General features: G+C 49.1%; 1 protein-coding gene across 2 annotated transcripts in view; it reads right to left on the bottom strand.

Annotated features, from left to right (window-relative positions):
* Window positions 1-4,265: 4,265 nt before the first annotated feature.
* The window catches only part of NT5DC2 (5'-nucleotidase domain containing 2), a 32,411-nt gene continuing 19,222 nt past the window's right edge, over window positions 4,266-17,454 (bottom strand). Inside the window, exons 7-14 of one of the 2 annotated variants that reach the window (XM_026106529.2) lie at window positions 15,235-15,295; window positions 14,464-14,566; window positions 13,850-13,951; window positions 10,779-10,860; window positions 6,714-6,800; window positions 5,661-5,801; window positions 5,352-5,416; window positions 4,266-4,633 (exon numbers count right to left, since the gene is read on the bottom strand). In XM_026106529.2, coding sequence (XP_025962314.2) covers window positions 4,372-4,633; window positions 5,352-5,416; window positions 5,661-5,801; window positions 6,714-6,800; window positions 10,779-10,860; window positions 13,850-13,951; window positions 14,464-14,566; window positions 15,235-15,295 — 903 coding nt within the window. In that variant the 3' untranslated portion in view covers window positions 4,266-4,371. The remainder of the gene's footprint in view (window positions 4,634-5,351; window positions 5,417-5,660; window positions 5,802-6,713; window positions 6,801-10,778; window positions 10,861-13,849; window positions 13,952-14,463; window positions 14,567-15,234; window positions 15,296-17,454) is intronic. The other variant, XM_064518705.1, reaches the window with a different exon arrangement.

Below are 17,454 nucleotides of genomic sequence, written 5' to 3'. Positions count from 1 at the left end.
CAGGCCACGGCAGACCCCATCTGTTTGCCCTCACGCTGCTCCGTGGCCAGCCCAGTTCAGCTCAGATGCGCAGCCCAGCTCCATGCCTACCCAATTCGTCCCCCTCCAACAGCCTTGCACCGCTCCATCACTCCATCTGTGCACACCACTCAGCTCCCCAGCCCCCACGAGCCAATATACAACAGAAGAGCACCCCTGCCAGCCCGCACCTTTTTACTGGTCCTTCTCTATACGCCATACTACATGCCGTCCACAAAAGCATGGCCCAGACCCTCACTTCCATCACCAAAAGCTCAGTTAAACCACTGCACCAAGGCACAGGCACCTAACACCACACAAAGTCTTACTGTGTGACATTTCCCTGCCCCACCTCTCCCACTGCAAATGCCAGCCCTCCCTCATGTTACCCAGGCAAGCTACCCCCACCAGCACCACCACCCACATTAAGATACAACTTCCATTAGTTAGTTAGTCACCATCTTAAACACCTTTTGCTCCAGCCATGTGTCAACCTTGCTGCACCAGGGCCATAAAGAGCACATGCTCCACCCTGCTCTGACACCCCCACCCCACCCCCGCACCTCAAACCCAGCCACTCAGACACCCCCTCTAGCTGCTCCCCAGGCGCTCGGACATGCACCCAAAGCTGCCCTCCCAGGGTAAGCAAAGGAAAGATGACAAGCACCACCTACGTAGGGAGTGAGTTAGTTACTGCACACTGCAGACCTTTATTGAGCCTTCAGGCTACATGCTGCACAAAGACATCAATTGCAACGTGCACGTACATACTACAACACTGTTACCTAGTAAGCAAACACAGAGCAGCTATGTTAATACCAATCGTTCAGGCAGCTGAGTCAAGAGCAAGGCATTTTGAGAGGCTGCAACAGCCTGGCACATAGCACAAAGCAGAGGCAGTGAGACTCACGTGACAGACTGACAGGCGAGCCTGGCATACCACCACAGAGGAACACGAGGGAGAAGAGATGTGCGTGTCTCACTACGGGCTGCTAGCACGTACATGCTGTATGACTGCACTTGGCAGTGAGGAGATTCCTTGGCACAGTCCTCTCCCCCCCCCCCCCCCCCCCCCCGACCTGCACTGATCAGGTTCCTCTGACTTGCCTGCCCACCCACATTTGCAACACACAGCCCACACACCAATTGCCACAGCCCACTGCTCACAAGCAACCCATGTCGACTTCCACACCAATTCTCATATTATACACACACCTTGCATCCTGAACCTCTTCCCACTCTCCTTGCCCCCCCCCCCCCCGCCCCCCGCAGTCTAGTGCCTGTTTCCTTGCCAGCTCACTGCCATTACCCATGACAAGGCTGTCAACAGCTGTGGGAGCACAGGCACGCAGGGGCCCTCTGCCAGGCTGAAACGCAGCTCCAGCCTCAGCCCCCCCCCCCCCCCCCAAACTGCTAGCTGACGCCTCTTTGCATCCTCACCCTGATTTAGCCATCACATATTACCTGTGCAATCGCCAAGCAGCAGAGCTGCTGAAAACATTATCCCTACCCATCCAGAGAGAAATATAACCATTTCCTATTCCTTCACCCTTTATCAGGCCTGCTTTTCCAGTTTAAAAAAAAAAAAAAAAAAAAAAGCCCACACCAACTCACTCACTCACTCACACACACACACACTCACACACACTCTCTGTCTCTCTCTGTCTCTCTCTGTCTCTCTCTCTCTCACACACACACACACACACACACACACACACACACACACACACACACACACACCCTGCTTCCTGTCTTCTGAGAACTGACTGACCAAACAGTCACGCTGGTACTAAACACCCATCCTTCAGAGAAGCTTTCTGCCAACTGGTGGCACCAAAGCTGTCCCACCCTCTTATGTACAAGGAGGGTGCTACCAAGTTTCCTCAGTTCCAAAACCCATGGCCTGCAAATCAACACGTATACCCATGCTGTTGCCTCAACCACCACCCTTGCTTCTGCCACTGATGCTGTTCCACCTGCAACAGCACTGTTCCTTTCCACTCCGCTGGCCTGCATTGCTCTCTGCTCTCCTGCAACAGTCACACACCAAAACGGCCAGTGTGACAGCTCCCACCCCCTGGACATCATAGACATGCAAACCCTACTCCTGACATCCTGGGCAGGCCTGGTCCTCCATACTTACTGCACCCCCCCCCCCCACACACACACACACAAACCCACCCATGCCTGTAGCTGCCCTTCAACAAACACAGGCTTTCCTCTGAATCCCGTGAGCCCTTCCTTGCCTTCACACCCATTCACCTCACTGCCTCTTCCCCCACCATCTCACCAAGGATGCTGAGGAACACAGCCCCTCTCGCCACCGCTCAGAGCTGAAGCACAACCAAGATCTACACCCAGCACTCCACCACCACTGTACCGTCTCATACACTGAGCTGGACAAGCAGCCCTGGTATGTGAAGGTGCACACCCTGAGACAGGAAAACACATCCCTGAGGGCAACACCCCCTTAAGCCACACTGACACTACTGCTGAATGCTGGCACACCTTGGGAGAGTCACTCTAATCCCCCAAATGCACCACACACACAGCCCAGACCTTTCACTCGGCCTTTATAGAAAGAGAGCTCAGCACTAGCCCTGAGACACCGCTGACAAGTGGGGATGGCTTCACCTCCCACGCAAAGGGACAAGATGCCTAACACTACCTATCAATCACCCTTGTCACCATCTGCAAATGGTGCAGCAATGAAGGGAGGGAGAGAGAGGCAAGCGACTCTCACGTCTCCAAAGCCTGCTCCCACTGGCTCTGCCTTTGAACCCCCTCTGACTGCCTCTGCACATCTAGCTCCAATGACATCTACATTACCAATTTCCTTTGGGACCCTCACAGACCACATACTTCCCCCCAAGGACACTTCCTACCCTTTCATCACACAGTCACCCATTTCCCACATAGCCAAGCAAGGACAGGGCCACCCAGCCTTTCTGTGGCATGACTGTTGCTCCTGTTTCTTATGGCCCACCCAAGTCAGGGTAGCACAAACTCTCAACAATTTCTACGCACCTGCCCCTTCATCCCCTCCCCATTGTCCTGCCTATTCCTCAGGGCAGTCTGGTCAAGACCATATGGCTCTGGAGCAAGGTGAAGAGCCTGCTCTCAGCACCTCATATCCCAAAGTAGCTCCAGACCCTTCATGCCCCCCCCCCCCAAGAAGACAACCTTTACTCCATGACCTGCCCTCTACAGACCTGCCTTCACCACTGTCCAATGTCCTATATGCTCTGGCATCACTACTAATTACCTCTTTCCTCTTCCTCATCCAGGGGCTATGTGACCGTGCTTTGCATAGCCACACTCCCCTTTCTGACCACCCCTCACAAACAGCAGCATGTCCCACTCACACTCCCAGTACGTCTTCACCAGCCATTCCATACACCTTAGGGCATATCTCAGGAGACACATGTGAATGGCCAGCACCTGTACTGGCACAACTCTGCACCTTCCCTAACAGATTAACATGTCCCTCTGCAAGTCATAACTTGCCACACTGCACCATTAATTGCCAAACAATTCTAGAGAGACCCTTCTCAAAATACTGACAACACGTGGCACCAAGCCCACAAAATACTGACAGCACATGGCACCATGCCTATTCAAAAATAGGCAAGCCACCAAACACTTTTTTTTTGGACCTTCTGACACCAATCCCACCCCACTGTCACATGGGACTTAAGACATCCTGCACATTTAACTCAACAGTCCCCTACCAGAGGCACCGGCCCAACAGATAAGTTTGGCCAAGAATGGGATGGGACCTAGGGCCTCTGGTACCATTTCTGGGTAGGTAACACTGCTGACGCTTCACAGTCACCCATGATGCATTCACTGACACACTTCACTGGGACTTCCAGTCAGCAACCCTGTCCCCTCACTGTCCAGATGTGCAGAATCACTGATATCATAGTTCCCAAGGATGTCAGAGCAGCTGCGAGACTAACACACCTTGTCACATCTTACACAGGAGTCCGGGTCATGCTCACCAAGTACAAGAGACTCAGGACTCCACTTCTGAGCCACTTCTCTGGGCACAGAGCAGAGGGCAGCAGCTTCTCACCACTAATACTGGCTCTCAATCTTACCTACACCTACAGAGGACTCCCCACAGCTCACTCACGGCCCGAAATGAGCATCCACCCTCTGTCCAGCCTGTCTTTGCAGAGCACCTCAGGAAAGGGATGGTGCCAGTGAGGGGAAAAAATAAACACACGATCTACACACATACGTAAGTGTGAAACACCCTTTAGTGGTAGACAGAGGGGTGCTGCTAGCCGAGCAGCCCAGCTCCATATACAAACTCTCACCATGCTGTCGCCCAGAGTACCTAGCCCTTCACCGGATATGCACCATCTCCTCCAGGAAGGGGGTTTTCATGCAGCCTGTGCAGAGCTGATCCATCCAGAGGGGAGCCTCGTGCTGCAGAGGGGTGCGGCGGGGGTAGAAGGTGAAGTTTACGTCGTAGTTCAGCAGGCAGCTGATGGAGGCCATGTAGATATCGGAGAACCGCACCAGCCGTCGAGAGAAGTACGTGGGGTTGTGGAAGGTGCGGAAGATGCTTCCAAACTGGGGGTTGAACAGGTTCTTTGTCAGCGACCTGAGAAGAAAGAGTTGGTGCTCTGTTGACAGGAGGCACTCCTCACGTTCACTTTCTGCTCAGTATGACCCACTGCTCAGGCTGTGGCAGCTTTCTGCACAGCACCAGGCACTCCATGGCCCTGCAGGCTCCCGGGGGGACTCCCTCATGAGATATGCTCATCAAGACTACGGCAGCAGGGCAGCGGCCTCAGCACCTGCAGCCCAACACCCTTTGTTCCCTGCACAGGAGTCGAGCCAACTCAGATAAGCAATCCAGCGTTTCCAGCCCACACCAGCTCACTCACCAACGCACAGTCAGAGATCACCCCAGGTACCCTCCCATCCAGGCTGCTAAGCAGACCACCCCTGCACAGTGAGATGATGAACGCACGCAGTTTTCACCACGCTACCTTACTCTTCCTTGTTAACATACATGTTACAGTCAGGGACGCACTTGCAAAGAGTACTGCTGCAGGTCCTGGCACTGCAGACAGCCTATCAACCCCTCCCAGCACAAGCTGACACCACCTCCCCTAGCCCACCCTGCATCTGACCCATCCAACCTCCCCAACTTGGGACTGCACTGCTGCTTCCCTCCACAGACATGGGGCACCAGGGAGGACCACATGCCCACAGCTGCAGCACCACTTTCCCCAAAACACAGGTTGCAAACCAGATCTAGGATAGGCCTGGGAGCCCCTGATAGACCTCACAGGCAAGGAGGGCAATGCAGTCACCTAATCTCCTGACGCTCCTTCATCCACTCCAGCAATACCTGCTTTGACTCTGCGTCTTGATACATCTGCAAAGACAACAGCAGAACACACCATGTTTCATCAGTCCTGCAAGCCACACCTCAGCTCCCCCCAATTCCCCTGTAACTCACAAGCCACATACCCATAGCACTGCCTCCACTGGAGGAGAATGAGATGCTCCTTCAGAACACAAGCAAGATGGTCCATGCTCTTATTCCCAGGCTAAGCTCAAATCTCAGACTCAGAAGGCGAAGACATATTACCTACCCCACTCAGAGAGGAGCTGCTTACCTGCATTCTCTCCAGCAGCCCTGTCAGAGCCTGCTGCCAGGTCAGGGAGTGCATGTACTGTTCTGTGTTTATGATACGAATTTCCGTTTCCAGTTCAGGGACTATGGCTCCGGTCCTCCAGCCATGACGCAGCATGAGGTCCTAGAGGTCGGGGTGAGAAAACAACCAAGAGTTCAACATACAGACTGAAAGCCAAACACAACTGAATTTCCTAGAAGAGTGGTCTGTTCACATTACAGATTCTCAGGGAAGAGGCATCCTAACAACACATATTGCGTCATGCTGACTACATCCACCTCGCAGCCACCAGGATCACTTGCATGAACCACCCAGAAATGTGGCAGCCAGTGAGCATTGGGACCCACATAAACTACTCTCAAGTTCACGACCAGCAGTTGTTCTCTACCTGCAGAAAGTACTTCAGGAATCCTTTCTCCATTGCTTGCCTCTGCACGGCAGCAGAATGAGGATGCTTACATGTCCTGCGTGTCCCTGAAAGCCGCAGCCTGCGGAGCACCATACACAGCCTACCAGAAACCTGAGCAGTTAGAACACGGCCCTGTCTCACGTTCCAACACAACTTCAACCACAAAAATCACTCAGAGAGGGAGCTTGCTGTCACCTGGCTACAACCTCTCCTCAGCCTTCTCCTATCAACTGAGAAGAACCACAGCACTGCCTCACTCACACTCCTCTCCTGCCACAAGAGCTAACCATCTTGCACTGCTTCTTCCTGCTTGGCAGGACTCTTAACAAGCTTGCTTCCATGCTTGCTGGCACCCTGCTACCCTCTGCCCTTTAGCTTTTCCCACAAAGGCTCCCTCCCTTCAGACATTCTGGGATGATCCAGGCTTTCCAGGCCAATAGGGAGGTCTCAGGACAGAGGTTCAGAAGTCTGGCAATATGCATCATTACAATACGTCCTCTACATCCTAAAATCCTCAGCCTGGACATGGGCTCCCAAACCCTTCTGAGACACCATGGTGCACAAGACTTAAAGCCCTGTTGGGATCACATGGAAGCAGCATAGAGAGCAGAGACCTTGTTACTTACCGCAAGGTCGCTGTAGAGATGGTCACCAAAGTAGAGTACTTTGGACCCACGCCAACCAGTCAGCCTTAGAAAATCGAAGAGATTACCCTGTAAGTAAAGGGAACACAGGCAGGAACGTGGTTACAGGACAAACGCCTCCGTTCTCACTGCCTAGTACCGGGCAGCCACCTCAGCAGCACTGTCAACGCCACTGACTTCACAACGTGCTGCCATGCTGCATGCAAATGTGCACCCTCATGAGAGTCAACCTGCTCATTCCCCCACCATTCAAAAACCACATTTTTATCCTTCCCCACTTTCTTCCCATGTGACAATTCCCCTGTACATGCCACAGCCTTCCTCAGACATGCAGAGTCTATAGAACAGAACAAGAGAAAAACTCTTGTGACCCCAATAAGCAAGTCATAGGGAAGGAGTTCTGTACTCTATGGCACAGCAAGTCAAGAGCGACTACATGAACTAAAAGGGCAACAAAAGGAGACAGTTTAGAGCCAAAAAATGAAAGACACCTTGATCAGAAAAGCCTCAGCAATTGATAGAAAGAAACCCAGGTGAAGCTGCTGGACTGGATGACAATGTTTTCACCTCACAGGATGCATCACAGACAAGGTGAGCACTATCATGCAAGGCCTTCTGACTTAAGAGAGCTTAAGGCTGTTCTCACATCACTGATCACCATCCCAACCTAAAAGGTTAAGAACATTCACATATTCACAGGAACTGCTCAACCAAGCCAAAAAACAGGCAGCTTGGGCAGATTCACAACTAAATAAAACAAACCAAATCCCAAAGCACCTAGCTAAAGCACAGCAAAATAGCAGCTTGCAAGGCTTTCCAAACATCCGCCTGCATACAGAGGAGACTTCAGGGACCCTCCTTCCACTCTCCACACAAATTTTCCACATGAGTCATGATGGAAACAAGACCCACTAGGAAAGCAAAACGCCCTTTCAATGCTAACAGACTGGACTGTGCCAGCACAAGTGATTGATGCAGACCTACAAGTCACTTGACAGCAATCTGTCCAGCCACTACACTGCTTCCTTCAGTGCCAGGGAAGATCTAGCATGCCTGTCCAACAGCACCGACCCTGCAGTCAGGTACAAAACCTCTGTAAGAAGACCTGCCTCTCATGCCCCTTTTAAAACCACCCCAGGAAGATGCCTGGTTGCCTGACCCAGGGGTCAGTAGTGCCAGTAATGCAAACCAGCTCCCATAACAAATTGCAGCCCTGCATTTGGCAACTGCCAACGTATCACACACAAGGACACGTTGCAAAGGGTGCCCAGAGCCAGGGTGCTGGGCCTCCCATTTCTGCAACAACACCAAGGCTGCGCAGACTTCTCTTAACAGCACAGAAACACAAGGCCAGGCAAGGCTTTGCATATCTAGGACAGAACGAAAGCAGCACTGCTGCTGCTTGCTTGAAGGTTGCTCAAGAAGCCACCAGCAGAACAGGGAAATGGACCACAGCACCGGGAGAAGGACGCTCCCCTTGCTGTACTCTGGTCACCTCAAACAGCAGTGGGCCTGATGATCAGGAAACTCATGCTTGGACCTCAGCTGGGCCTTGCTGAGCTGCTATATGAGCTCCTGGAACCAGCTGTCCCTTTCATCTGTATTTCTGCATCTTCCTCTCTGAGATCACAGGCTAGGAAGGGAGGGGAGTACACACATGCCACACACAGAAAACACCATGTCTGTCAGAAGGAAGGGAAACAACACACCAGATTAGAGGGCCATCACTTGAACTTCCTGGTCTTCAGGGCAAAATGGTGATCCCTGAGGTCCCATTCATATGGGACATCCACAGCACAACTGACATACAGTTCTGCTTCAGGAGAGAGGAATAAGTCAGCTCAGGTCCCTGTAGCAAGATAACTAGCACAAGGTCCACGACCACTAAAGCTTGCCAGGAGGAGGCATACTGTGGCACTCCAAGAAACCATGAATGCTGGAGAGAGGGTGGACTACAACCAGGATACACCCTCTGTCATATCCCACAAACCAGTTAGGCAAAAACCTTGATACAGTGGGAGGAACAGGGTCATGGGCAAGAACTGGAGAGGAACTCAAAATCCCACCCATCCCTCCCTCTTCCCTCATCTTTCCCCTTCCCCCGTGCAACACATATTTGGTTGAGCAACTTGTGGCCACAAGATGTAGGTGGTCAAGAACAAGATTTAATTCAGCACTGGACTATTAAACCCGATGGTTGAGGTGCATCTTCTCCCCCAAGGGAGCTGCTAAGCCACAGGTAAGGTTTGCCCATGGGAGGGACGCTTTGTATGAGCTCTGCTTGCATGTTCCCAGCTCCCAGCCCTTGGCAGAGGATGAGACATGAGTAAAGTGCTCTGATTGACCCACTGGACAGGCCAGAGTCTTCCCAGCAGTGCTACTCAAGGACATGACCTACTGTTCTACCACAGGTCAGGTCTCAGCTATTTGACCGTGACCTCACTAACAACTTCCTCCCATGAGATCCCACAGCTCACATAACCAAGAACAAACCGTCCTAAAGCAAGAGGCACATGTTCTTAGCAGACAGACCAGCCGCAAGGAGAACACCATGAAGTAGCAAGCTCACCAGAGTAACAGCCCATCCTTCGGACATGCTTCTCTTTCAGGAAGGGAAGAGAGATGAGAACCAGGCTTTTTATCCTATTTGATTACCCTTGTTTCTTCATTCCTTCCTCCACAAGCCCCTCCAGCATGAAACCTCTCCTAGCATACAAACACCATTCCTTTCTAAAAAAACTAAGCAGACTGTGCTACAGACAATCCTTTCCTGTGCAAAAACCTCCATCTTTATAGAAAGGGGCAGTGAAAAGAAGTCAAGACAACTACACAAGAGCATGGGGCATGAAGCCAGGCAGCTTTGTTAGCCCCTGCCACCTCTTCCAACCTTATGATGGATGGTTTGGAGTGAGGTGTGGAAGACCTTTGCATACCCATCACATTTCAGAGAGCTCTGCCTTCTCACCCTCAATGAGCACAGCTCTGGCAGGCAGTCCAAGACAATGGTTTTAGGTCTGAGATGTCAGGAGAGCTAAGGGAAACGTGCAGCTATTGGCCATACTGGGCTGTATCAAAACACAGCTCTTTGGGTCACTAGTTGACTGTACACTGGAGCAGATAGGGTCCACTGGGCCTGATCCCTGCTCCAAATGCAGAGGATATTCCCCTGCTGCTCCTTCTCACTCACACAGGGCAGCAGCAGGGAAAAGCCTGGTGTCACAGAGGTAACTCAGCAAAGGTCCTTCTGGGCAGAAAGGCAAGCAGCCAACATCACAGGCTACCTGGCCCTGCCCTTTCCCCTCTTGCCGCTACCCAAAGAATCCTCCAACTCTAATGCCAAACCCAGCTGAGCTGGGAGGAATGCATCACTCCAGTTACACACCTTTCTGCAGCACGACCCACACATGGAGCTGCACAGGAAACCATTTCAGAGCTGCAGACAAACAGTTTCCCTACCGCACAACTCTGTCATACCTTATTCCAACTCTGCGTCCTGCGATTGTGATAAGCTGTGCTTACCAAGAGAGCAGCCTTTTCTACACCTGGCCTGAGACACATCTGACCATTCTTGGAGGCGAGTTGATCACATGCCAACAGTCAACACAGCTCTTGGCAGGGCTTTCTGACATACAAAAAGACCCTTTATCCTAATGCTGACATCCCAGCAGAAGCCGAAGGACTTTCCAGAGACACACAAATCCCAAGGCTATTGCTCCACAGTATGCCAAGAGACATGCTGAAAATATTTGTGGGGACAATATCATACTGGGCCAGCATGAACTCTCTGCATGCTAACAGAGGGCATCTCCTGTTCCCACTGCCCAGCACAGGCACTCTTTTCAAGGATTTCCATTTTTCACTTTTCACACGCCAGTGTCAAATATCTACAAGTGATCTGCAGAAAAAAACCCATCATTTTCTCCCACTGTTATCTTCCTGTTTTTTGTATCCCCAGGCTTTTCCCATGACTCCCAAAACATGCACCTTATGAGTACCCACCATTTCAGACTCCTGCTTCACACCCCTTATGCACCCAGGCCACTTTACCTCTTTGTAGATCTTTCCTTTCTCCAGCTGGCTTATTTTGTCCCACTGCAGTGAGCCTTTATCATCCAGTTTTCGAAAAGGTCTGGAAAAAAAGGGATGATGTCAACTTCTTTTGATTTTTGGCAATCATTAGAGCAGTTATAAAACTCAAATCAGAAAACTTGTTCACCAATGTAACAACTCACAATGAAAGTGTTATGTGAGAAGTGACCTTCTTCTGCACTCTTTTCTCAGGGAAAGTCAGAGAGAGAAAAAAATGTTTTCAAAATGCTTCCACTGACTGTATTTCATAGCAATATCCCTAACAATTCTTCTTGCTTTTCAGATAGCAGGTTAAAAAAAAAAAAAGAAAAACTCTCCCTGAAAATGCTGTGGCCAAGAAGGTTTTGCCATGAAACACTTTCCACCCTGTTTCAGCCTGCCCGGCACGACAGAGATTGTGGAATGTCTTAATAGGAGAGAGCAGTCTGCGGAGCAGACGGAGAACAGTCTCCACGCTGATCTTGGCAGCTGACCCCTGTTGTTTTTAAGGGCTTGCCTTGTTACCTTCCACTCAGACAGAAGAAAAAATGAGGCTTAAGATGCATGATCCCTATGGATGTTTATGCTAGATGGGAGCGTTGCTTCCTCGTGGGGCAGGAGGTCCAATCTGTGAGCTCCAAGGCCAAAAGCTGTTCCTGCAGCAGGCAGTGGACAGTCTCATCCAGGAGAAATACTGCAGGATCCTGAGCTGCCACAGGACAGGGGGAACCCTGCCTTCTCCACGAGCTCTACAGCCTAGCGGTCTAGGCAAAAGACCTCCTAGACCATGAGCGGTCTCCAATGCACACCCGCATTTTCCCTCAAAAAAAGCACTCAACAGTTCACTACATCTCACCATCAGTAGGTTTGCCCCTCACCTTGGATCTATGTGCCCTGTCATTCCACTGGTCCATTACATGAGCGGACCTTAGGTACCCTGCAGCCATAAGGTTTCATCTCCTACAGGGTTGGCGCATCACAGCTCCAGGCCACACTTCCCCTCACATCCCACGCAGAAACCTTTACCAGGTTCAGCTGGACCTTAACAGCACACTACACACATTTACTCAGCCTTCAGAACAAGCCGCAAGGCTCCCTATAACTTGCAGTGCATCCTTTCTTCCTGCTTTGCAGCACACCCATTTCTCAGACTTCAGGTTCCCACAAGATCAGGAAAGCTCAGTTTCTTCTTTTTGACATTTATCAGGCAGAAATAAATCCCCTTACCACTGCATCACTGCAGGTGGTAAGAGGGAAATAAACATCTGAGGTAGCAGTAGAAGCCATGCGGTGAGGAAAACTGCTTCCTTGTGGCATGGACAGCAGGATTATTGTGCAGAAAATGGCTGGCAAATTAACCCCTTACAGAACTCTACATTTTCCATAAGTGGCTTCAATATCTTTTATCTGCAATAGTAGAGTCATATGCTGGCTACCTATCCCTTCTGTGATGTCCCTGTCAAATTTCAGTCACAAAACAGCAATTGTCCTCAGAGCAACATGCTCCTACACATCTTGCGCTATCCAGACCTCCTCTCCAGTGACCTATACTCCCTTTCCACACCTTGCTCGCCAGCAGGAAATGCAGAATGGGCACTACACATGCAGTAGCAGGGTATTGCTGTCCAGCACAAAAATGGATTTCTGTAGCATCTAGCTTTTGGTTCACCGCACAATTAAGAAATAATATCAGCAGTGAGCAAGAGGTTATATCCCCTGTCTGCACGATTTTGAGGGTCAGCAGTGCCTACTAAGGAACTACAGGTGACTGTTGGGACAATACTCCAAACAACATCTTCCCACTTCCACCCTGATCACTAAAATGGAGCAAATTGTATTTACTTTAAGGGTGCCCTTAGCACTCTCAGTTAAATGCATTGCAACTGCTCACAAAAACACTGCTGAACAAAGTGGTATCTGATTTGTCTACCCCTCAACCATGGTCATTAACGCCTACAATCGTGTCAGAGCAAATTATCTTTTTCTAGTCAGTGAACACAGATACGTGACAGTTTCCACAACAGCTCAGATAGCAAACAAACAGTCAGACAAACTGCACTCATAGCATCACTGTGTCTTGCTTTGCTTTCACTTTCTGAGAAAATCCAAAGCATTATAACCAATATTATCTGGCCTTCCCTATGTAACAATGCCCTGAAATACTGCTAGGCCATAGATGCAAAGGCAGTCTAAAGTTCTGGACCACCGGCACTTAAGCGCATCTTATATAGCGCACATGGGCCAACCTTGAGAATGAAGCATTACTTATGTCTAAAACTGACTGGGTGTTTCTCATCCCACAGTCAGCACAGACAGAGTGAGCCATTTCATAGCCTTATTCCTAATTATGCTAGTGGCCTTGAGAGTGGGGGAAGAAAATACACAAAGAAGGATTCCCCTCTCAAGGACAGAATACAATAATTCCTGGTCAGTCATCAATTGAGGTAACAAAGCAGACACAAATCTCCAAAACCAATAATCCAAAGAACAAAGCAAAGACAACAGCTTGCCTATGAGCTAGTCCCTTGGCAGCTTCTAACTTACCACAAAACTCAGCCACTACGTACAAAGGCTTCCAAAGTTGCTAATTACAAGACAGCGTATGTACAGTAACTAAAAAACCAGTTATTTTCTATGGGTAACAGGAAAAGGAAAGATTCTGGCACACTCTCAAGACCTAGTGCCAAGAAACAGTCAGCTCTCATACATACCATTCCGCTTCTCTGGTCTTTTCCATTTTCCTTCTAAAGATTTAAGTATGTAATTAATACCCCTAAAAATCTAAGTTAAGCCCAGGCCATGCCAAAATGGTTGACGCTACAGATGGCCAATTTTAGAAACACACTTTCTGCTTGGCACTACCTGTGCTATTTCCAGACTGATAGGTTTGTCTTGGCCTCAGAGAATATCCAACACAGGGCTGCATGCGCTGTGGAGCTAGATTATGCTTAGAAAAACGCTACTTTTCTGAAAGGTAAAAGAAACCGTTTGATCCAGAGAAAGGGCCTAAAACCTCAGGCCCACATGCAGCAGTGTATTGGGACACGTACTTCCGCCTATCAGTAAAGAAGTTGGGCTTGTCAGCTTGCACAATGACCATGTCGAATAAATCCCGCCAGTTCTTGCCAACCATGTGTTTCATTCCTTTGTCCCTACAGGCAAAAAAGCAGAAAAGTTAACAGATTCAGCAATCTATTTCGATGTACTTGGCTCATCATTGCATTTTTACAATGATTCTCATTACAGTAACAAAGAAGAAAGCACAGAGATTTCTGAATATTCCAATGCTGACCGATCGTACAGAGGACTGATGTGGCACTCTGACCATTTCAAGCTGTCCCTCCCTTTCTCCTGCTACCGTGGGATGTCCACAAAAGCCTGTACTTCTGTGACACAACACAAGCCACTGGAGGTAATTCAAAGTGGTGGCTCAGTAATGTTGCGGCCAGCCACAGCCTCATAGCTTCCTCAGACAGCTGGAGCCATTGGTGTAAAGAGAGCTGTGGGGCTCACCATTCACCACAACCAGCTCCCAGAAAGCAGTCTTATCACTATTGCCACAGGAACCTCTAGCATACAACTTTCAAATGCTCATGTGAGAGACTGCACTGCAATGCACTTGTTGTGCCATGGTGACCCATCGATGCACAATAACAATACTCACACAAAGCTAAAAGGACTGTTTGTAATGAGGAAGAGTTTCTTGTTGTGGTTCACCAGTCGGTTTAGGACAGCATAGATTTCATCCCCATGCAGAATATACTTTTCTGTATTGGAATAAAACAGACATCACTGATCAAGAAATTTTGGCACAGGTCATGACCACATTTCGTTAAAACCAAACCAGACCTAAGCACCTATACTAATAGGTGTGCAAAAGCCTTGAGGCTCAGCTACATGCCATTCCCATCAGTCCCTCTCAGGCAGATTGGCAGTGAACCACCATGGTGACAAAATGGCGTTCCTCATCCTAATCAATTCATCTAGAGGGAAGAGAAAGACTAAGGAACTGAAAAGGCTGGCAAGAAAGAGGGCTGATACCCAAATGTCACAATTGACAGGCACAGCCACTCGAGGCTATATTGCTACTAGGAGCTCTCTCTCCTCTGAATGACCAGGAAACCTTCCCAGATGATGTCTTTGCATCTTCACATTATGCCTGGACCATCACCCCTCACTTGCAGGCAGAAGGAAAAAGAAACACAAGCAATGAGGTAACTGCTTCCTCCATTAAAAAAGATCTGCCACCAGAACCTAAATATCATTTGGTTCTAAATGCCCCTCTACCCCTTGGCTATCCAAGTATTTCATTAATTTCTTTGTCCACCTGACTGCTGTGACTGAGCGCAGAACCTACATAGCCATCTCATGTGGATTCTACATAGTACAGCAAGACATAAAAATGGATTTGGTACCAGAGCTCCACTTAACTCACCCATATCTTTTTCAATCCATTTGTACATCACTCCTTTCACATGTACATCTTTAATGGCATCCTAAAGAAAAGGTAGGAAAAAAAAGTTTCAGTTTTATGTACAGCATTCCTACTTCCCAGCATGCAAGCCTACTGCAGCCACTGAGGAGCATACAGTATTGACATATCCCCTCTTCTTGCTGAATGAAGAAAAGCTACATTAACACCAAGCAGAGGACCTTGTACAGTGAGGCTCACCACCATGCCAGAAAGAAGAATGCAGTGGCTATATTAGTTTAGCTGATGCAGTAAAAGGGGAGGAAAAAACCTCAAAACCTAGCCAAGCAAGAACTATTTCTGTCCTGCTCCTGGAAACCAGGACACGTTAACACATTGCTGTCACAGCAATTGAGACTGTGTAACTCCAAAACTGGTTACTGCCACAAAACCTTGGTGGTCCAGACACTAGCTGGCTTTCCTTCCTCTCTAGGCTTGGGGAAGGTCTACCAAATGTGACTCAAGGAATGGAAGCGTGGCTGAGGTGAAGGGCAGCAGAGGCATGTGTCTGTGATTCCAGCACGGCTTCCACTAGCCACAGCAGGCTGCAACAGCAGGCCCTGGGATAGCTAGTGCACAGAGACACAACAAAAGGGTCCATCAGGAGTGCTGGGGGGTCGGTCTGCAAAAACAGCACTGCCCACTCTTCAAGCGGGAGGCAAGATAAAACAGATTATTTTCAAGGGCATCCAACATCCTCTATTTTCCAGCCCAAAGGCAAAAATCCAAAACAGTTTTGCAGATACCTAACTAAGATTCTCTACAAGTTTCCATCTAAAGAGATATGCCAGACACAGAAACCCATTTCCAGAGCAGAAACACATTTTGCAGCATGTGCATGTGCTTTAGGGGTACCATTTTCATCCACGACAGTTTAGACAGAAGAACAAAGGCTGCCCTTCCCCAGGATAATTAAATCACTTTTACAGTAGGTGTACTCCTTCAAAAGTCACCTTCTCAGACAGGATTCACACATTCACCACTGACATTGCTACAGGGGTTGCACACAGTGTTATAGTAATGTTTGCACACAATGCAACACAGTAACCTAGTTTCACTGCAGTGGTGACAGCCCTGCTGAAACATGATGATCACCTCGAAATCATTTCCTTCCAAGTTGAGAGAGAAGTATTTACAGCTTAGATGGGAGACAATGAAGGAGGAGGCACCTTTTCAAAACAAACAGAGTTTTAGCAGTCTATTTCCACCATTTGGATTTGAATGATGAAAAGGCAGAGGTCACAGCTCATTCACCGAGAGACTGCTGTATTGGGCTAAGAGACCAAACAAAGCAAAAGCACTAGCAAGAAAACAGCTTCATGTTGACCAGCATTGGCACTAAAAGCAAGCAATGCTTTTGATTTGTGTCAAAATTACCTTTGCAGAGCAGAAAGCAAGTCCAGTTAGCTCCTTCCCTAAATAAAAAACCAAAATATTCCACCAAAAAAAAACCCCAAACCAAAAAGAGAGGGAGAGAATGGTAACTTTCCTGCAGGTGAAATCTTGATAGCCTGGGGCGGTACCAAACAGGGCTCAAAAACTTCCCCAGAGGAAGGCAGGGTAAACTGCATGTGCTTCCTCTCAAATATGGAGCAGCCACACTGGTGCAACAGGATGACACAGTTTACATGCCAGCTTCAAACCTTCACCACTGCCTCAGGGCCTGCACTTTTGACTCAGTGCAGCGTCGCTAACACTCAGGCTGCTCTCAAATACATAGCACTGCAATCAGGATTACCACTAATAATGACAGACAGTATCGAGTGTAGCCATGACTTACCCACTGGGAGTCTGTGTTGTAATAACATTTTGGCATACACAAGCCCTTTTGGGAAACCGGTCTGTGTAGGCACAGAAGGATCTCTGTGCTCATGTCCACAAACCATTTCTCTGCACTTGCGTTGCTATTCTGAGAAGGCATAGCTCTATCGAGCACTGCAAAGGGATGAGTTTGCAAAAATGTTCACTATCCTCTTGTACAGAGAAAGGAAGAACTATTCTGATAAAAGTGCAGGACAGTCTCCTGTTGCTCCTCCAATACGGATTTCAAGCACTGGCACGGATTTCTGTCATACCTCATCTCGCTGCCTACCTCAGTCACTCCTCAAGAATAACCACATTCCTCAGCAAAGGATGCAAAGACAAGTGCCAGGATTAGCACTCAGAAGACTGGGCACATCGTTC

This window comes from Dromaius novaehollandiae, chromosome 12, assembly GCF_036370855.1.
Source record: "Dromaius novaehollandiae isolate bDroNov1 chromosome 12, bDroNov1.hap1, whole genome shotgun sequence".
Lineage (NCBI taxonomy): Eukaryota > Metazoa > Chordata > Aves > Casuariiformes > Dromaiidae > Dromaius > Dromaius novaehollandiae.
Note: the sequence above shows the minus strand (reverse complement) of the source record. Positions and strands in the feature narration are given on the sequence as shown.